Below are 22,610 nucleotides of genomic sequence, written 5' to 3' on the forward strand. Positions count from 1 at the left end.
GCTTACTGAGAGGGATATAAGTGTGCACATTCCTCTCGTAAATGATTAAATATGTTGATTTAAATAAAAGACCTCGACCATTTTCTTTGTTGTTCTTATTAACCAAAATTTCAAATATATGATAAGCACGGCTAGAAAGGGAAATAAGATAAATGATCCTGGTTTGTAAGGATAAAAAAATCATCACACCATCTCTGGATTTAGCAAGCTTATTAATTACATGTCATATCCACATAGAAACAAAATCTTCCCCCAGATTACAATATTAAAAGCACATTTGACCCATAATTTCTTAGTGTATAAGAGGGAGCTCACCACAACAAAATGTCTCTGATCTAATTAACGTGACATATTGGAGAGAAGTGAATTATAAAGAGAGGAAGAATGTCGGTAGTCAGTCAAGAGAAGAATTTGCCTGTCGCCACTAAAAAGGAGGACAAGAAAAGAAAAACATCTGCAGTGACTCGAGATCAGGAGAGGAAAGGAAAAATGTCAAAAACCACTCAAGAGGAGAAAAAGCCCCTTGAGGAGTCACCTTACGTTGCTATTCATGTGACGACACCACAGGTGTTTCGCTTTTCTCCCTTATATATTATTTACCTTTCGTTACTTTTTTTCCTTTTTGATCAATTCCCTTTGTGTGTTTGTGAGTTTATCTTCCTTTGTTTGTTGACGATCCTCTTGTGTTTGATGGTTGTGGTTTGCTGCTGGTGATTTTGTGCACTGTTCTATTCGAATATGTCTTATTAGTAGGAAATTCTCCATTTTAGTCATGAACTACAAGTAGTCATGAATCTGAATCATGGGTTGCCTTAACTCATGTCTATGCTTAACTGGATTCATTCCCTAGCAAGAAATCCTAAATGAGGTTCTTGGACATCTTTGTTTTTTTTTTTTTTTCGGCAAATTTAATCGGGAGCGCACACACTCTAAATCGTCTTTGTTTAGGGCGTATCTATATGGATACGTTCTGGTATATACAGAAGGTGGAGGGCGTGACGTTGGCCATTCCTCGCTAATATGGATACGTTCTGGTGTATGCAGAAGGTGGAGGGCGTGACGTTGGCTATTCCTCGCTAATGTTCTTGTCACGGCCCAAAACCCAACTAGTCGTGATGGCACCTAACCCAACCCGCTAATTAAGCCAACTAACAACTATCCAATTCCAATAACAGTTAATAAAGCAATTAAGTAAAATCATAAGCTTTTAAGAATAGAGTTTACAAAGCTATATGAAGTAAATACATCATCTCTTTGAAAAGTACATAAACAGAGTTTTATGAATCTAAGGCTACCATGAATAAGAGGCAGTTATAATCGGAACGCAGGTACATTCTTCAAATCCAGCTCCCATCGAACACAGCAACATTCACAGCCAACATCTGCACGCAAGGTGCAGAAGTGTAGTATAAGTACAACCGACCCCATGTACTCAATAAATAACAAACCTAACATTAGATTAAAAGTGGTGACGAGCTGAAACAAAGGCCGGGTCCAACATCCAATAGCCAACAACAGTTCATAGCAACCAAAGCAAGTAATAAAAGAAGTAACTCATAGATAAAATGCTCACTTTTTCATAGTTTCCCGAAAATAGTTCCGCTTTTCAAGAATATCAGTGAAAACCCAAATCCTTTACCGAAATCGTCGAAATATGAATAAGTTTGAAATCTGTAACCCAAAAATCCTTTCCACAATAAATAAGATGTTTCATTTTCTTTCTAAATAGCAAGTGTGAAATACATCTCTATGTCCATATATATATATATATATATATATATATATATATATATATATATATATATGTGAGAAGGCACGGGATAATGTGATACCGTACAGCATGAGAAAAATACATCTCTATGCCTGTATATCATGTGTACATGTCAATGCCATGTATCTCAAAGATGAACTCATGTACTCACACTCTCAAAGTACTCAATCTCACTGTCTCACACTTTCCTCGCATCATGCACAATCACTCAGTATTGTATATGGCCAATCGGGCCCAAGAAAGATTCATCCCGAAATATATGCATCAACTGACCAACAGTCACCCAATACTGAGTAGGGCCAAATCCAGCCCATGGGGAAAATCCATCCCAGGTATATAAATGCTTCGGACAAGATCCATGCCCAGGGAAGATTCATTCCTCAATATGATCAATCGCGCTCACTAGGGGTGTGTGCAGACTCCGGAGGGACTCCTTTAGTCCAAGCGCTATATCAAGCCAATCATGGCACAAATCAATATATCACTGCAGCGTGCAGCCCGATCCCATAATATAATTAATATAACATGCTGCGGCGTGCAACCCATCCCATAATATTACTCACACTCAGGCCCTCGGCCTCACTCTGCCATCAAGCTCTCCAGTCTCTCTCTCATGGGCTCACAAGTCATGAAACTAGCCCGAAAATGATGATATGATGTACCAGTAAATAATAAGAGAGACTGAGATATGATATGCATCGGACTGAGTATGTAACGCAATAAAATGCATATAACTCAACAGCAAAAATGACCTTAGTGGGTCCCACCAGGATAAGCATGTAGCCTAGACATGGTTTCTAACATGGATCACAGCTCAATAACTCCAGAACGTAGAAGTTTTATGATTACAGGTAAGATCAGGTAATTACACAGTACCACAGGATAACGGAGTCACAATTCACACGGTGCATGCCCACACGCCCGTAACTTAGCATGTGCGTCACCTCAACATCGACCACATAGCACGTAATTCAGGGTTTGATGCCCTCAGCACCAAGTTTAGAAGAGTTACTTACCTCGAACAAGCCAAATCCAATATCGAGCAAGCCAAGCGATGCTCCAAGAATGCCATCCCACGCGTACCGACCTTCGATCGGCTCGAAACTATCCAAAAGCAACTCAAATACATTAAATAAAGCCCAAGAAAATAATTTTGAATGATAAAGTTCGAAACCTTAATCAAAATCCAAAATCGGCCAAAAGTCCAGCCCGAGCTCACATCTCGAAACCCGACAAAACTAATAAAATCTGACAACTCACTAAATTACGAGTCCAACTATACCTGTTTTACTCAAATTCGATTCCAAATCGGTGTTCAAAACTCGAAAATTTACATTATGAAACTTTAGGCCAAAACCCCCATTTCCTCTTTGAAAATCATCAACCAAAAGTTAGAATCGAAGATAAATTTATGAAATATAACCAAAACCGAGTAGAGAACACTTACCCCAATTCATATGGTGAAAATTACTTCAAGAATTGCCTCAATCCGAGCTCCATAGCTCCAAAAATGACAAAATGGCCAAAACCCCCGAAATGAGATTTAATAAAATCTGCGCAGCTATTACACTTCGCGAACGCGGACAATTCCACGCGTTCGCATAGAGCAAATGCTCACCAGCTGAGATTTCTCTTTCGCGAACGAATCACCACAGACGTGAACGCGATGAACAAAATTGCTAGAGCTATGCGATCGCATACCAGATTTCGCGATCGCGAAGACCAAACGCCTGTCATCCTCAGGCCTTCCTTCCTACTACGTGAACACATCACCAGGCTAGCGAACGCACTTAACAAATGCCTCTACCTCCGCGGACGCAACTCTAGACTCGCGAATGCGATGAACAATCTTACTCAGTCATCCAACAACCCTACACGATCGCGATCGCAATTAAGGAAATCAAAAACCCAGAATTCTACAGAACCAACAATGCAAATATGAAGGAAAATGGCCCGAAATTAATCCGCAACACGCCTGAGCCCCTCGGGACTACGTCCGATCATCCCAACAAGTCCCATAACATACTACGGACCTACTCAAGGCCTCAAATCAAACATAACAATATCAGAATGACGAATCGCACCTCAAATCGAAACCTATAAACTTTGAACTTTCAATTTTTCAAAACTCGCGCCGAAACATAGCAAATCAACCCGGAATGAACCCAAACTTTGCACACAAGTCCCAAATGACATAACGAATCTATTCCATTTCCCGGAACCAAAATTCGAATCGGATATCAAAAAGTCAACTCTTGGTCAAACTTTTAAATTTTCCAAACCTTCAAATTTTCGCCAATATATGCCGAAACTTTCTAGAAACATCCAAATACAACTTCGGGCACACGCCCGAGTTCAAAATCACCATCTAGATCTAACGAAACCATCAGAACTCTGTTCCGAGGTCAGATTCACAAAAGTCAAATTTGGTCAACTCTTTCAACTTAAAGCTTCAATAATGAAACTCATTCTTCCAAATCGATTCCGAATAACCTGAAAACCAAAACCGACGATTTACATAAGTCATAATACATTATACGGAGCTACTCATGCCCGTAAACTACCGAGCAAAGTACAAATGCTCAAAACGATCGGTCGGGTTGTTACAGTTCAATTCTTTAGTGGAGCGATGGTGGTTGGCGGTGGTAATAAATAGAATAATTATAAAATTTAGGTGAACGTTTTATTGATACTTTGCAGATCTATTTAAAGCTTATAGGAGATTATGAATAAATGAATAAATAAATAAATAAAAATGCACTTAATTAGTGATGTATCATTCAAATTCAACTCTTCATTACGTGCAATCAAACTGGAACCAAATTATTGATATTAATATGTTAGAGGCATCTTTCTGTACATCAGTAGTAAGAAGATTTATTTGAATTTATTCTTGTATTATGTACAGATATGCTGAATTTTTGACTTGTAAATATAACTCTCAAGAGTGAGCAAGACTCACATTTCAACCTTTGTCCTTCATCTAAGTTTCAGAGCCATAAACGATCCCTTTCAATGGCTTCCGAGCAATAAAAGACAAGATGCGAGACAGGCGCTCAGCCTAATCCCACCAAGACGAAAACAATGGAAGCAAACATTCTCTCTTTACATAAATCCCACTAGTACTAACCATGGTCGGAGATCCAAATAAATTAAGCACTTATCAGAAAAGATGAGATATATATTTCAATAAGAGGATATATACCAGTTAACTTAGAGTGATTTGCACAAATAGGTTGATTTTGTGTTACTATTTAAGTTTTGACCTAGTTCCGACAAGATTTAAATATATAAGTTACGGGTCACAACTTGGCCGCAATTCCTAAGGAATCGTCACAAGTTCTGTTGGATAGACAAACTTGTCTTGCCAGAAGTCCTGACAAACATAATGACTACTATAAAGTGTGTCCGATCCTAACTTTGGAACAAATTATTTTCATGTCCTGATGGATCGTCACAAATTCTGATGGATGCAGAAATTTACCTAGGCACAAAACCTAAAGGACCGTTGGATCTTACTATAAATTGTGTCATAATTTTGAAACAAACAGTTCATAAGTCATGGCGAATCGTCACAAGTTTTGATAAATGGACAAGACTTGCCTTCCCAAAGTTCATACAATCACAAATTATATCATAACTTTGGTAGAAATTGACAAATGTTAATGATTCGTCAGAATTAACTTAATTAACTGTGTAGATTTATCACCACATTTTCTTACTTGTCAAATATATCGCCCCCGAGAAGAAATTTCTTGGTTAACTTCTATATAGTATGTCGCTCCTGAGATGGACCATAGGTTTTATTAAAACTATTATGAGCTCTAGATAACTGTTTATAGTTCTGAATCTTAGGCTATAGTATACGCACGTAATTAAACATAAAATTTCATTTCAAAAGGGAGGTCTTGGCAATCAAGTTTTCTACTCTACAAATGTGGAACATTAACAAATATATCTACTCTAGCACTTTATTATTACTGCTTGTCGCAGCATAATTAAGATGAACTTTTTGTTTCTTACCGATTTTTGTCTTTACACGGCTTAAAGAGTTTACATGTGATTTTATATTAGAGGAATTTGAACGTAATTAGGTGGGTTTTTTTCTTCTTTTTCTCCCACATACTATGTTTTCTTTTTTCTACTCCTCAAGATTATGTGGACTATACTACTTGAGAAAACATATTACTACAACTATAACTGAATAAGTAACTTGTATGGACTTTCTAAAATTGTATTACTTTGTAATAAATATCTATAGCTTTATAATTGACAATAAGTAGAAGAGTCGAGTTCCACTTTAATAGTATTAATTATCTTAATTAAGAGAAATTAGATTTACTTCTTCATCATTACTTCGATATATAGATGAAATTAGGTTTACTTCTTCGTTATCACTAATTATATACTTAAATTTGAAGAGTAAGTTCTATGCGTGGATGATACAAGAGATATTTACACACTCAAATCACTTAATTACTTAATATTACATATAAGTCTATTAAATAACTATAATTGATCATGTATAATAAAAAGGTAAGTTATTTGTTATAACAAGATAAATTTGTGTTGCCGGTGCAAAAAAAAATTATACTATCGTCTGTATAGCTTAAATTCAAAACTGAATAGTGCATTGCAGTAAAATCAATTGGAGATTGTTTACCTCGAAAAATGAGGGTAACAATTAAATGTAATTTGTGATTTTAAAGATATGTAATTTATTCTAATACTAATGAATATACAAATAATATTAAATTTAAATAAGAAGAATTGATGAACCAAACCAGTGTTGCTATAACAATGATGACCTCGAGCTTGACTTTCTTGGAGGCCTCGAGGTCAGCTAAGAACAATAGAGTATGAACAGTAAAGTAAAAAGCAATAAAGCTAAAGAACACTTGTTGAGCACGTTAAACAAGAAAATAGAGTAGAATGTTCTATTGCAGTGAATAACTAATGTGTGATACAAATGATTGGAATCCCCTTTATATAGGAAGAGAAAACCACAATATAGTACATTCCTAATTGAGGTAAAGAATTCTATTGGTACAGGTGTATAACAACCTAGTACGGACCTGTATCATTTCATACAGATCTTATCCTTTAATTTATGCCATGATCCACGTATCCTTGAGAAATTCGCGCTCTTTCTTGATTGCCCCCGAGAATGTACTGCCGTCGATGCGCCAGGTCTTCGATCTTCTTCTCCGAGGTGCGTGTCCTCCAACCGGGTCCGACCTCTACCTCGAGTCACCCAGATTTAGGCTCATAGCCCAATTTAAGGCTTCGAAATCGGACTTCTTGATTTTGACCGTATACAGATAGTCCCCGCATTTCTTAGAATGAAATGATAAGAAATGATTTGAACCTCGATTTTTCTGAGCCTCTCGCGATGAGATCATTCTCGTGACGTAGGCGCTTGAAGTGATTGAAACGTCCTGCCTGTCCGTATCCCCAAAAGCATTGAACATCCCACTGGTCCATTTTCCCAAAAGCATTGATTGTATTCCAGCATTGGTCGGTCACTAGTGCCGCCGAAACGTCACTAGCTTTCTATAAATAGGGGTGTTACTTGGCTAAACAAAGACTACACTCATTCCTTCTTCATCAACTTTTAGCCCTTTTCCTTCTCTATCTCTTCTTCTAATCACCTATTTTTATGGTTCAAATCTGTGACCACAAAGTCTCATGGCAGCAACTTTACCAATTACACCAAAGCTTCCTTTTTTAAAGCTTTACCCCACTAAGTAGGATTCTACTTGATTGTTGTTGTTGTTGTTGGCTCGAGAAAACGAGTGAAGGGCACCGAATTCTTCCCGTACCGGAAGATATGTGAACTTTACGTTGCTACTCATCTCTTTTAACTTCAACCTAGTGTGGCGCTTAATTCATTTTGCTTTCCATGGAGTGAGATGGCACTATCATCTACTAACTTTTGCATCCCACACCGATACAATGTCTCAAGAAGTGGTTTCAAAATAGTTGTGCTGATAAGACCCACACTCGCCAAGTTTTTCACCATGCCACCATCTTCTCTAAAGATCGAGATGGCGTCCCGAGGAGAAGGTTCTCGAAGATGCCGCTCTCGAGGATATGCCCTCCAAAAGTAGATTAGGTTCTTGGCTTTTTGTTTTTGCTTCTTTATTTCTATGTAAGAGCTCCTCGTGGGGTTTGTAAATATCTTTTGTCAATATAACGAATTTCTCTATTTCATCTTCGATTCATGTTGAATTCCATTCTACCTTCGTTTGAGAAAAATCTGACTGTATGACTCTAATTATTAGTCTGATTACTGGACTCGGAACATAATAAACCCTTATGTTTTTAATCGACCAATATAATACTTCTTAAGGTTCTTTGTTAATCCTTGAGCTAAGCTTAAATTGATTTGATGCGAGCTCGGGATACCGGGACTCCTGAGTCCGATTTTAGTGAGAGCAAGGTCTCCAATTTGAAATAAAGTTAGCTCTTTAGGCTTCGTAGATAGTCCCCAAGTGAGAATTTTCTCGAACTCGGGTAGCCCTTGGGCTTAGTAGTCGAGTGAGTACTTGCTCGAACTCGAAATAAAGTTAGCCCTTAGGTTTCATAGATAGCCCCCGAGTGAGAATTTCCTCAAACTCGGGTAGCCCTTGGGCTTAGTATTCGAGTGAGTACTTGCTCGAACTCGAAATAAAGTTAGCCCTTAGGCTTCATAGGTAGTCCCCGAGTGAGAATTTTCTCGAACTCGGGCAGCCCTTGGGCTTAGTAGTCGAGTGAGTACTTGCTTGAACTCGAAATAAAGTTATCCCTTGGGCTTCATAGATAGGCCCCAAGTGAGAATTTTCTCGAGCTCAGGCGGCCCTTATGATTTTTGACGAATTAATCCTTGATACCCTGGTCCCGACGCCAATATCACAACGCCAGCGGTTGAAGCGACTGAAAAGTTATTTTTTATACGATTCCCAAAGTCATTAATTGGAGGTGGCTGACGGTCGGCCTTTTGGCTTCCTCAGCATGCTTAAGTAACCTTTATAAATAGATAGATTCTACAACCTTACAAACTTTATTCCAATATTATTTTCAAAGTCTCATTATCATTTTTTCAATCTCCTTGAGCTCTCCCTTCTCTTCACTATCAACACTCTTTACTTTCTTGGATCTTCCGTATTGCGATGGCTAAAACCTCCAAACCGGTTTCCCAAAAGGTAAAAGCTTCATCATCTTCTCGATCGGCCAAGGGTAAACCAGTAGTCCCCCCTCGCATCGAGGAATGTAGTCTCCCGCTATGTGAAATAACATCCGATTTTAAAATCGAGAAACCTGTTTCGACAACAGGCCGATGCGAGCCCATGTCTCGATATGTTTGTCTAGTGACCAAGGGTTGAGCTCAAGCAAGTAAAGGAAGATTGTAACTGGGACAATAAAGGAATAGTGATTCCTTCCTCCGATGAGGACATCACCACGTCGGGGTACTTGAGCGTATACACCTACCCATTTACGTTGGGCCCTGCAATTCCGACTTAGGGTCCGATAGATCCAGTTATTCTTAACTTTTACCAATGATACCGAGTGATGTTCAGTCAGATATACCCCTCCTTCTGGTGAATCGTTTACTAAATCAGGTTCTTTTCGAGCCAAATTGAGGGGATGTCCTTTACACTCGATCATCTGATCAGACTGTACAGTCCCCGACTTTATCGTGGGGATTTGATAAAATTGCAAAGAAAGAAAAAGAAGAATAGAGTCATCTGAAAATCCCCCGAAGCAAAAGAAAAGCGTGGCTCAAAGTCCTAAGTCTAATATAGCGGCCTTATCTCCAGAAACGGCCCAACGTCTTCGGTAGCAGAAGGAAGAAGAAGATGATGACTGCCTGCTGGTAATCCGTGAAAAAAGAAAAAATGTCGATGCTCCGACACCCATCGAGCCGGTGACGGTTGATGTGGCTCAATCCAGAGCAGAAGAAATTTTCTAGGAGAGTTCGAACAAAGTCCCCGAACCATCATCCAGAAAGAAAGCACCTCGTCTAGGAGATTATTTGGAGGGCGAGGCCGAATTACCTGACCCTGAGCCTCTTCAGATAAGAGAAAATGCCCCGAGTGGATCACTTGGCGTGATCAATTTGGATGATACGCCTCCTAGTCCCGAGTTCTCCGAGGGACAAATCCGAAATGCCCATAATATGAGGCCTTCTGAAATTGAAGCAAGCCACAAAGGGCATGATATCTTTCGAGAATGTCTTGCAGGTCTTGACGATGGTCCCGACCCGATGCCTCTTTTATTTTTGATGAGGCTCATAATCTCTTTAAACAAGTGAGTTTTCTGTTTTTTATGCCTGCGCCTTTGTTTTAGCTGTTCTGAACCCATCTTCCCTCCTTTTTTGTGAAGGCTGTGGTGATCCATAAGAGGGCATTTTCCAAGTCCCAAGCTGATCTTGCTCGATGCGAGGTTTAGCTTAAGAAGACTTTGGAGGAGATGGACGTCTTCATAGCCCTTTATGCTAAGAAACAAATGGAGATCCATGATCTTCGAGTTGAGTTGACGCAGGCATGCCAAGGTCGAGCCGAGTATGAGGAGAAGGTAACACAACTCTTGAAGGTCTGTTACATACCTGTATGTTTTAGCGACTGACATTTTTCATTTTGCAGTTTTAGCAGAAGGCCGACTTCGAGGCACAGCTTCGGGATGAGCTTAAGATGAAAGAAAATGAGACCCTGGGGTTGAGGCAAGGTATAAACAATCTCGCCTCTGAGAAGGAAACTCTAAGAGAGCAGTTAGCTTTGCTCGAGCGCCACCTTCGAGGTGTGAAGTAGGAGAGCCAAGCTCGGGGCCTCGAGATCGAGGAGCTTAAAGCCAAATCTGTTGTTGAGCTGGCCAAGGCTAAATCTGATGCTGCGGCAATTATGGCTTCGTATCGAGCCAATGCCAAAGCTAACTCTTTGGCAAGGGAGATATCTTCTACGACAGAAGTTAAGTTATCAAGTACCCTTGACCATGCTAGGCGAAAATCCCGGAGGATGACCCTCGAAGAGATACATGCCCGCAGCGTCGACCTTTCAGCCGATATTGAAGCGGAGAAGATTTTGGAAGAAGAGGTGGCCATTCTATTTTTCGATGAGGGTGATTCATTCGGTGTCTCTGAGAGTGAAGGAGATAGGGATGAAGTCCCCGAGGGTCAGGCTCTTGAAGATGCGACTCCTAAAGATGCGGGTGCTAAGGATGTGCCCCTGAAGTAGTTTTAGGTCACTTTATTTTGTTTCCTTGTAAGCCTTCCTTGTGTGAATATTTCCTGCAATCATCTGTTGGAAATACGAGGGGAACTTTTATCTTGTCTTTGGTTTGTGCTGGATTTAACATTGTCTTTATTTATGGAAGACTTCGTTTGAATGATTAATCCAAGGATTGGTTTAGGGTTCGGGGTGTTACCAAACCCTTAGATCTTTATCGATAGATATAATAATTTTTATCTAAATAGTTTAAATCGATCTGATGTAAACTCGGGATATTGTGAACCTTGAGTTCGGATCGAAGTGAGAGCGGAGTCTCGAACTATAAGTTTTCGGCTCTTAAGCCTTTCGAGGTTGGCCCTTGGGCTCTTATATATCGGTCCTTAGGCTCTTACACATCGCCCCTTAGGATCTTTTAAATTGTCCCTTAGGCTCTTTTAAAATTGGCCCTTAGGCTCTTTATATTGGGTAGTTTCGGCCTCTAGAATGGTTATGTAATTTTTCCCTCATTTTGGCTAAAAGACTTGGTGAAATTTTAGTTATACCTTAGCATGTGTTTTTGTACCCGTTGGGTTTCTCGAAGGCTCGGCGTGTCGGGACCTTATTATTCATTTCGTTTCCGTAAGAATAATCGAATACCTCTAAAGGTTTTTCCGAAGGCCGGTGTTATCGAAGCCTTTAGATCATTCGAGGGCTAATTTATTGGAGCTCTTAGATTTTTCGGGGGTTGAATTTATCGAAGCCCTTCATATTCTGCTTTTGCCAAGGATAGCCTGATTTAACCAATTTTTTAATAGTTGAAGGCCTTTAATTTATAGAGGAAATCGGACGTCTCCGAGCCACGTTATTTTGGCTATAGCCTTTATATGACCGTAGTATTTTATATGGCTGTAGCCTTCGGGTACGTTACTTGGGCTTGTTTCCCGATAACTTTTCGAACTTGTTCGAAAAGTTAGTCAAGGTCGAAAAGTTAGTCCCCGAGGATATTAGCCTTGGCCTTTGTTTCGAGTTGGTGCCTCTTTGAGGTCTTATGAGTCCAAATTTATGATGACTCGGATGTATTGACATGCAATGACAGTTCCTGGGTATTTCGGGGTACTTTGGCCCTTGAGCTGCTTCCCGTAGGATTGTAAGTGTATAGCTCGTATGAGATACAAAGTATTTTTTATATAACCAGAATGCTTTTTTAAACAGTTGATGCATGCGTACATGCTTTGTCGTCGGGGTTTGACTATTCTATATGGACACGGTTCATTCGACCGTTTGGCCCATTACAAAGTTCTCCTATCGAGGCTCCCCTTAGGCGTGAAGTATATTTGAAAAAAATGTGACCTCCGAGGGTGATTCCCCCAGTAGAGGTTGATCTAAAAGAAGCCTCGAATACTTGTTGAATGTTCCTTAGGTAGCATATAGGTGTTTCCTCGTTAGAAACCTTGTCGTATAGGTGTTGCCTCGTTAAAAACCTTGTCATATAGGTGTTGCCTCGTTAAAAACCTTACCGGTAAAACCTATTTGGGACAAAATCCGATCCAAGGAAAAAAGAGTGCAACGCATGCTTTAAATCCTACCGCCTTCGTGTAAGAAGGGGTGTCTTCGAAATCGCGAGCCTTTAAAAGCTTTTATCAATGACTCCGAGGCCTTGCTATCTCTGATCATGGTATCTTCGAGAGCCTTGACCTAGGTGGGAATGATTCTTAATGCCTTGATTTAACACCATGAGGCCGAGAAATTCACTTGTGCCAACTCCGAAGGCACGTTTGAGCTTCATGTCGCGTCGCCCCGAAATGTTCACTGTTTCCTGCAAATGAATAAAAACTGATCCTCTGCGCACAAGGATCTAACCAGTCATATCATCAATATAGGTTTTTGTTATTTTACTTGTTTGTTCTTTGTACATCCTGTTGACTGGATGTCAATACAAAGTTTTTCGAACTGGGGGCCTCCCTTTTTGTTTTACTAGTTTGAACCTGGGACTATTGCTCAGTCTATGTGTGGTGATTTAAGGCTGAATCCCTATCATATCTGAAAGGGGTCAAGCAACGCAATCTATATCATCAATAATATACTAAATGAGTTTTTTCCTAAGTTCAGGGGTTAATCCCTTTCCCAGATGTGCCTTTTTTTTAGCGGTTGACTAGGTAGCATCGGGCTTCTCGGGGACAACGGAGGTTCGAGGAGCTTAAGGAGTTCCCTTCTTCGCCTTCGATTACTTGTTTATCCTGCTTCCGTCTAGACTTGGAGCTGTGATAGCTACTTAGCCACATATTTTATCTTTGAGGCTCGACTTCTCTGAGGTCAGGGGTTCCGGCATCAGCAGCGCTTCCTTGATTGCAAACATCTTTTTTGCAGCATGCTGTTCGTCGTGGACTATTTTCACTCCTTCCTTTGTCGGGGAACTTCATCATCTGATGGAGGGTCGATGGCACTGCCCTCATGTTGTGTATCCATGGCCTTCCGAGGAGTGTGTTATACCTCATGTCGCCTTCGATGACATGGAACCTGGTGTCTTGTATGGTCCCGACTACGTTTACTGGAAAAATAATTTCTCCCTTTGTTGTTTCACTTGCCATGTTGAATCCATTCAGCACCTGGGATGCAGGTACAATCCAATTTTGTAGGCCAAGTTATTTCATGACCCTCGATCTGATTATGTTCGCAAAGCTACCTGGATCTACTAAAACACGTTTAATTTAACTTTATTTGAAAGGATAGAGATTACCAAGGCGTTGTTGTGAGGCTGGGATACGTCCTCTGCTTCCTCCGATAGGGCGTCCTCGGGCACATAGATCCGAGTCCGTTTCTCTTTCGTGATAGATACTTTGGTACGTTTGAATATGGGTCCCTATGGGACGTCGACTCCACTGATGATCATGTGAATGACCTGTTGAGGTTCTTCAGGTTCATTCTTCTTGTTTGCATCTCTCTCTAGGAAATAGTTCTTAACTCGGTCACTGAGAAATTCACGAAGATGCCCTTCGTTGAACAACCGGGCCACCTCCTCCCTAAGCTGCCTGCAATCCTCAGTCCTATGCACGTGAGTACCATGATACTTACATATTAAGTTGGGATTCCTCTGAGAAGGTTCGGCTGTATGGGCTTGGGCCATCTAGTATCTTTAACTTTGCCAATGGCTGAGACGATACCCGAGGCATAGACACTGAAGTTGTATTCTGACAATTTGAGTGCCTCCATCGGTCCCGAGCGCTTGGCAAACCCAGTTTTGCTTATGAGCCCTCAGGCATTTTGGCCTCGATTTACTCTTCGATCATTACAAGGTGTATTATGCCTTGAAATGTTCCTTCTATCTTCGACGTACGGTTGATATCTTTTCTTGTTGAATCTTGATCCTCGGTCTGAGTCCCTCGGGGGCTTGGCTGCAAATCTATTAGAATGACCTAAGCCCGAGGGGGCTCCCAACTGGTCATCCTCGACCCTAATTTTTGACGGATAATGATTGTGCACTTCCGGCCATGTCACAGCGGGATATTCAATCAAGTTCTGCTTCAGCTGTCGAGATGCAATTGAACTTCTTTCGTTCAATCCTTGCATAAAGGCCTGAACTGCCCAGTCATCGAAGACCGGTGGTAATTCCATCCTTTCCATTTGAAACCGGGACACGAACTCCCTTAGCATCTCGTCATCCCTTTGCTTTATTTTGAAGACGTCCGATTTTCTTGTGGCCACCTTTATAGCCCCGACATATTCTTTCACGAAGGCATCGACCAACATAGCAAATGAATCTATTGAGTTAGGAGCTAAGTTGTGATACCATATCATAGCTCCTTTTGATAGTGTTTCCCCAAAATTTTTCAATAATACTTACTTGATTTCATCGTCATTCAAGTCATTTCCTTTGATTCCACAAGTATATGAAGTAATTTTTTTTGGGTCGGTTGTTCCATTGTATTTTGGTATATCGGGCATGCAAAATTTCTTGGGAATGAGCATCGGAGCTGCACTTGGGGGGAAAGGTTTTTATATGAATTTCTTAGTATCTAGACCTTTCCATCTTTTTATCATTGTCTTCTATCTTCTTTTCTCCTGACTCGATTCTTTTAGTCAGTTCTTCGAGCATTTTCATGATTGTGGGGTCAGTCCTCGAGCCGCTTTCGTCGGGCCTTTCTAGCGCTGGCACGTGCCGGGCGTTTACTGGTTCGGCGATGTTAGGAGTTCTGTTCTGACTCTGAAGCTAAGCAATGGCGATTGCTGAGCCTGCAGCATATCGAATATCACTTGGAGGCTGACTCTTCCTTCCATCCCTCGTGTTTCCTGGCCTCCAGCTCAGTTTCCCTGTATGCGTTCCTTGCGGGGTTTGTGCCTGCGTCCGTGTTTAAAGCGTTCTGCGAACTGATATCAACTGGCTCCACGTTTGGCAATCCCTCAGGTTTATGGGTGGTATACGGACCCCTATACCACTGTTTTCTCCAAGACCTTCATCCTCGTTAATAGGCACATTCTATGTGCTAGACATGTTTAAGCCTGAAATCAAAGAATCTTTGACAAGAAAAAGTGTAAAGAATAACGTGTGTTATTAGAAAACTAGCATTAAAACAATCACTATTATCTTTAGCCCTACGGTGGGCACCAAATTGTTTACCTCGAAAAATGGGGGTAACAATTAAATGTAGTTTGTGGTTTTAAAGATATGTGATTTATTCTAATACTAGTAAATATATAAATATTATTAAGTTTAAATAAGAAGAATTGATGAACCAAACCAGTGTTGCTATAACAATGAGGATCTCGAGCTTGACTTTCTTGGGGGCCTCGAGGTTAGCTAAGAACAATGGAGTATGAACAATAAAGTAAAAGGCAATAAAGCTGAAGAACACTTGTTGAGCACGTTAAACAAGAAAACCAGTGTAGAATATTCTATTGCAGTGAATAATTTATGTGTGATACAAATGATTGAGATCCCCTTTATATAGGAGGAGAAAACCCCAGTATAGTACATTCCTAATTGAGGTAAAGAATTCTATTGGTACAGGTGTATAACAACTTAGTACGGACCTGTACTATTTCGTACAGATCTTATCCTTTAATTTATGCCATGATCCACGTATCCTTGAGAAATTCCCGCTCTTCCTTTATTGCCCCGGAGAATGTACTGCCCTCGATGCGCCAGGTCTTCGATCTGCTTCTCCGAGTTGCGTGTCCTCCAACTGGGTCCGACATCTACCTCGGGTCACCCGGACTTGGACTCATAGCACAAATTAAGGCTTCGAAATCGAAATTCTTGATTTTGACCGTATACAGAGATGTTTCTTCTTCGTACTTGTGTAAGCTATTTTTATTGACATACTTGTGTTCTTATCTTCTTGCTTTTTAGCTTGTCCATATATATCAAAGGAGACAATATATATTTTGCTTAGTTGATAATTTTTCAGAAAGACGTATCCACCAGTTTCTAGACTCTGGGTCTAAAGTTTATCCTTTTTGTAGGATGGAAGTGAGGTACTTTTCAAACTTCAGGGAACTACACTTCTGAAGAAACTTATGATGGTTTATTGCGACAAAAAATCTATGGATATAGAGCAAATTGTATTCTTATTTGAAGGCAGGAGAATTAGAGGCAAACAAACTCCAAAAGAGGTTGGTCTCTTCGTCACTCACTCTCTCTCTCTTTCTCTCTCTCTCCACCCTAAGATTTACGAGTAAATTTCTTAAATGGTCACCCAAATTATGAAGATATCTCACCACTGATATTATTCTTTTTTTAGGACAACAAAATCATCCAACTATTATCATTTGACTCAAAAAATAAATATCACAAATTTAACATGTCATGTCATATTAAAACTCAATTTTTGATAATAAAATTCATTAACCCATGACTCTTATATCCATTTTTCACTAGATTTATAACTGAGAGTACTCTAATGACGTAAACTATTCCAGCTTCATTTATTTAGACTATTAATGTAAAAGGAAAATGGTTAAGGATTTTAATATTTGCACAACTGATAAGTTAGCTCGGATGCCTTTAAATGTTTGCATATAAGGCATTTAAAACGTGAATCAAGTATTGTTGTTGTTATATGCCAGAAGTTTTTTTATTTTAATAGAGTATCCCAAACAGAGGTCTGGGAGATGTATTCCAAAAAGGTGCAGTGAGGGGGCTATACTTGATCTCAAAAACGTAATACAACATGGTGATTTCTATCACCCAAAAAATAGTAGGAGGTATGTACTAAAAGTCTTTATACATAATCAACTAACAAAAAAGTTGCACTTATCGTATTTTGTTCTAATACTAAGCATTTGCCAATTATCTAGAATAAAAGGGCCTTTAGCTTCTTTGGGGAGATGGCAGAATAAGTGACAGATCACACTTTGATTGGTAGTAGAGGCGAGTTTAGCTAAAGAATCAACTAGTTGGTTGCCATCTCTATAGCAGTGTTGAACAGTTGCGCTTGCATTATGGACAAGGTTTATGATCCTATCCACCATCATCTTTAGCTTCATGTTCTTTGTTCCTCTTTGGTTGATCATGTTAACATTGACCGTTGAGTCAAGTTCAAGAGAAAAATTAGTTAATCCTAATTGGTTGTACCATTTCCCTCCAAACTCCGTGGCTAAGGCTTCTGCCATAGTGTTGCTATCGCAAATAACAGGCATAGCAAAGGCCATGATACAATCACCATTACCATCTCTGATTATGCCTCCTGTGTGCCAGCTTTTCCATTTTTCTTTATGTAACTACCATCAGTGTTAACTTTGATCATGTCATATAAAGGAGGTTGCCATTGAACTTGCTTCGAGGTTTACATAGGTCTTAGTTTTTGACTCTGCTGCATAAAGTAGGCTATTGGAGAGAAGCAACTCCATTAGGCATTAACTTAGCAATAATGGACTTGATAGTCCATATTACTTGATATTTCATGAAATTGAGTTGAAACTTCTTTTGCGTGCCATATCTACAAGAGCTTCTCTGTTTTCAAACTTCACAGTATGTGACAGTTGGTGCGACTTGGAGAATCAAGCCATGGACTCTATTGTTTGATTTTTTTTTCCCACCACCTTTTAAAGATTGAAGAAACAGGGGCCTGTTGGTGCCTAATTCCCAGTGGTTTGCCAATTGCATTACATATAAACATCGCTACTTTACTTTCTATTAACATATGTTGCATAGTCTCTACCTGTGGAACACTACAACAAGAGCATTCAGAAGTAATATTAGTACCAAACCTACCATTCATGTCATTAGAAGGAAATTTTCTTTTGAATAATCTCTAAGTTAGGAAAGACATTTTAAAGGGAATAGAGTGATACCAAACCTTCCTTAACAAATTATTTTTTTGCTTTTTTGATCTAATAGATGTCAAGAAGATTTGTTAGAAAAAAGACCATCATTAGATATATTCCAAACAGGGAAGTCATCCTCCATACAATTACCTATTTCAATATTTATAATGTAATCAGTAATATGTGAAAGTAGAACCTGGTTTAAATTATTGATGTCCATTGCCCATTGTGAAAAAGGCTATTTACTTGACTTTTTGCGGACTTCCTTGTTCCTTGAGACATGTATGCTAGTGGTCCTTTCCCTGTCCAATTATCCCGCCAGAAACTGGAGGAACCATTTTGAATCCTCCAGTTAATGTGCATTTATGCTTTGCTCCTGGTGTTCAATAGGTTCTTCCAGTTGTGAGAATCTGACGAGTTAAGAACTTTACTCATAGGATGAGATCTCTTACACTATTTGGCTTTGAGGAAGGTGGCCCATAAAGTTGTTGTATTCTAAATCTCCACCATCTTTTGATACTAAATGTTTAAATCATATCTTGTATCTTCCTTATACCAATGCCACCTTCATATTTGGGAAAGCACATGATGTGCCAAGAACTCCAATGGTGCTTATTCTAACCATCTGTATATCTCCAGAAAAAATTAGCAAAAATGCTTTTCCATAAGGTTAACAGTACCTTTGGGGGGGGGGAGGGGTTCATAGCCGAAAGAATATATATGGGAAGAGACTGTAGAACATGCTTGATAAGAGTGATTTTCCCACCAGGAGATAGAATCTTACCTTGCCATCCATTGAGCCTTTTTGACAATTTTAGCTAACATGTGATAAAACAAACTAGTGTTCTTCCTCCCATGGTAGATAGGGCAACCCAGGTAAGTGGCAGGAAAACTTTTATCTATGAAACCAGATGTTTGTCTAATTTTATTGATCCTGGAGATAGAGGTGTTTGGAGAAGTAATAAAGTAACACTTGTCGATGTTGACTTTTTTGCCCAGAAGCTCTTTCATACCTCTTGATATGATTCTTAATAAGCTTGATAGAATGAATGTTTCCTCCACAGAAGATGAAAATCTCATCTTTATAGGCTAAGTGGTTAATGTTGGGTCCTCTGTTATCCATGCTAAATAGAGTGAAGTTATCATGCTCAAATAACTTATTCAAAGATCTGGATAATACTTTAGCACCAATGATGAACAAGGAAGGGGAAAGAGGATCCATGTGCTTAAGATCATGGGAAGAAGTAAAAAAAAACCTTTCCTAGCACCATTGATAATAATAGAATATCATACCTCGTAGACAATCCCAAATGATGTCAATCCATTCCTCGGAGAATCCAAATTTCTTTATTACAGACATGAGAAATTTTCATGACATTCTGTCTTAGGCTTTCTCCATATCTAATTTGATGATAATGTTACCACCAGAATTCTTATGATTGATATTCTGAGTGATCTCTTGCGCAAGAAGAATGTTTTCAGCAATAGACCTTCCTTTGACAAAACCACTTTGATTCTCTGAAAATGAACTTGTGAAGCATAGGGTTAAGCCTTCTTGACAGAATTTTGGAAATGATTTGCTAGTGAAGTTGCTTAAACTGATAGGTCTATGCTTGGAGAAGTTGGTAGGTGACTGTACTTTAGGAATTAGGACAAGATAGGTATGTGAGAAGAATTTGGTAAGTCTCTTCCCATTGAAAACCTCTTGAACAAAATTAGTGATATCATTTCTGATAATATCCCAGTATTTTATGAAAAAAGTACCATTCTGCACTTGTAGCTCCCATATCAAAGACTGTATCTCTGATTTCTTCAATATATAGCAGTGAGAGATCTATTATCCTCATCAGTGATCCTTTGGGGAATGCAATCAAGAATGTCTCTATCTTTGAGTTAATGTTGTATGTTGAATCTCTTTTGGAAGTGGTGAGTGGCCGCTGTTGCTATGTTATAATCACGCTCCACCCATCTATTTCTATGATCTTTGATCCTGTGAAGTTGGAGTTTTCTTCTTCTTTCCCAGATTAAGCTGTGAAAGTATTTGGTGTTGGAATCACCTTCTTCAAACCACTTGGTATTTGCTTTATGTTTCAGTATAGCATCTTGCATGGCCATCCATCTAATGTATTCTGCTTGCTGTTTGTTCAGTTCTTCTCTAGAGAAATCAGTGTTGTTGTTCAAGTTTAACTCCTCTAGATCATGCATTTTGGCTTCCCACAGGTGAACATATTCAAACACATTGCCAATTTTATGTTTAGACCATTGAGTGAGTCTTTTGCTGAGCATTTTTAGTTTCTGTTGTAGCTTCCACAAAACATTCCCACATATATTAGTAGCCCACACTTCTTCAACCAGTGTTATAAAAGTAGGCTGCTCAGTCCAAAAGTCAAGGAATCTGTAGTACTTTATATCATTATTGTTTCTGTTATGACAACTAAAGAGCAAGAGTTTATGGTCGGAGCCAGTTCTTGGTAAATGTCCGACAGTGTTATTTTGAAGGAGTTGGCACCAGAGATCATTTGCAAAAATTATTTCTAGTCTCTTCCAAATCCTTCTTCTAGGATTCCAATTGTTACACCAAGTGAATTTTGGTCCAACATAACCAAAGTCCCTAACTTCACAATTATCCATACAAGAGCTAAAATCGAGGCTTTGACATGTTCCCAATAATTTATTCATTCATTTGATGTAAGTAGTTATGTTTTCTCACCCTTAAAAGCGAATCACCAAGCCATGGTAAATTCGCAATATTAATTATCAGTTCACGTGATATGTATTCAGGTCCTTATAAGAATTAAGAATTCATACATTTTAAATTCTGAATTTGTCTGTGTACACATAAAGTTATTGTCTAATAATTACCGTTTCTTTTTCTTATTAACAGCTAGAGATGAGAAATGGGGGTGAAATTATTGCTATACCGGATGTGAGCGGTGGAAGTCTCGCGTAGTTATTTACTATTGGCTTGGATTCTATTAATGAATTTAAAGTTGTGTTCAATACTTGAGCCAGATTATATGGAATTCCCAAAACTAGTTAAGTAGTTATTGATACTGGTAATTTAATCCAACGATTATATATTGATCGATGTAGAAACTTGCATGCAAGATTTCAATTTTTGCTTACAGTTCATTACCTTTTATAGACTTATTGATTTCTGAAATTAGTTTGTGGTATCTTAGCTCCAGGTACTTCGGTTTTCATTTCTTGTGCGGCCATACAATTAACAATTTTAAAATAAAACATAAAATAAAAGAGAACGGGGAAGTATGCGAGCTAGGGAGTAGAGATTCCTCTTTGAAATATATATAAATATTTGTCTTGGAACAAGCTTGCCTGACCATGCCTTTGAGTTCTATTTTATACTACACTATTTCATTTTTTACCTGTTCCTAAAGAGAATATAATATCATGTTTTTATATTTAGAAGCAGTTTAAATTATTTGACGATATGCGCTCCTTTTTAATTCAATAATGCATGGATTTTACTGCATATTTTATTAATATGTTAGAGTCATCTTTTAGTATATTAATTGTAATTAGTGGCGGATTTACCTTTAGAGGTTGAAGCAATCATTAGTTTTGGTCAAATTTGTGTAATATATTCATAGATAATACTTAGTAAATTTAATAATTGACCGTGAGCATCCACTTTGACCATCTAGAATTTACACTTTAATCGGTGAAGCACCATGACCTATAAATTTTAAATTCACCACGGGTTGTAATAAGATTTGTTTGAATTTATTCTTGTGTTATTTTTTATGTACACACATGCTAGAATTTTCACTTATAAATGTAAATATCAAGAGTGAGCAAGACTCACGTTTCAACCTTTGACTTTCTTCTAAGTTTCAGATTCATAAACGATCCCTTTCAATGGCTTCAGAAAAATAAAAGACAGGATGCAAGACAGGCGCGCAGCCTAATGCCACTAAGACGAAAACATTGGAACCAAACATTCTCCTTTACATAAATCCCACTAGTACTAACCATGGTCAGAGATTCAGTTAAATTAAACACACAAAAAAATAAGATATATCTATCAATATCTTTATCTATTTATACTATATTAAAAAGTTAATATCCTAAAACCTTCTTTAGCTATCAACTTTTTGTGAGTTCCTACTAAAATTATTGGATGTGCCCAAAAATGTAACGACCCGATAGATCATTATCACGACCTAGATCGTGATGGTAGCTAACCTGCTTGCTAGGCAATTCATAAAAGAATAGCAGGAAAAAAAATTCTGAAATGAATGAGTCTAAAAGTCGAATAAGCCTGGATAAATACCAAGCCAATACAACAAATCCCCAGAAACTGATAATACTGACTCATTGCTCTAACATAAGAATACAAGTCTGCTAATACAATACACAAGGCCTCGACT

General features: G+C 38.8%; 1 protein-coding gene across 1 annotated transcript; it reads left to right on the forward strand.

Moving 5' to 3' along the window:
• The first annotated feature begins 363 nt into the window (after positions 1–363).
• Positions 364–21,341, forward strand: LOC142162587 (small ubiquitin-related modifier 1-like). The gene is made up of 3 exons (XM_075218846.1): positions 364–567; positions 16,417–16,566; positions 21,104–21,341. The coding sequence occupies exons 1-3, from the start codon at positions 385–387 to the stop codon at positions 21,167–21,169; spliced, it is 399 nt and encodes a 132-aa protein (XP_075074947.1). The 5' UTR covers positions 364–384; the 3' UTR covers positions 21,170–21,341.
• The last annotated feature ends 1,269 nt before the right edge of the window (positions 21,342–22,610 follow it).

This window comes from Nicotiana tabacum, chromosome 8, assembly GCF_000715075.1.
Source record: "Nicotiana tabacum cultivar K326 chromosome 8, ASM71507v2, whole genome shotgun sequence".
In the NCBI taxonomy this organism is placed as follows: domain Eukaryota; kingdom Viridiplantae; phylum Streptophyta; class Magnoliopsida; order Solanales; family Solanaceae; genus Nicotiana; species Nicotiana tabacum.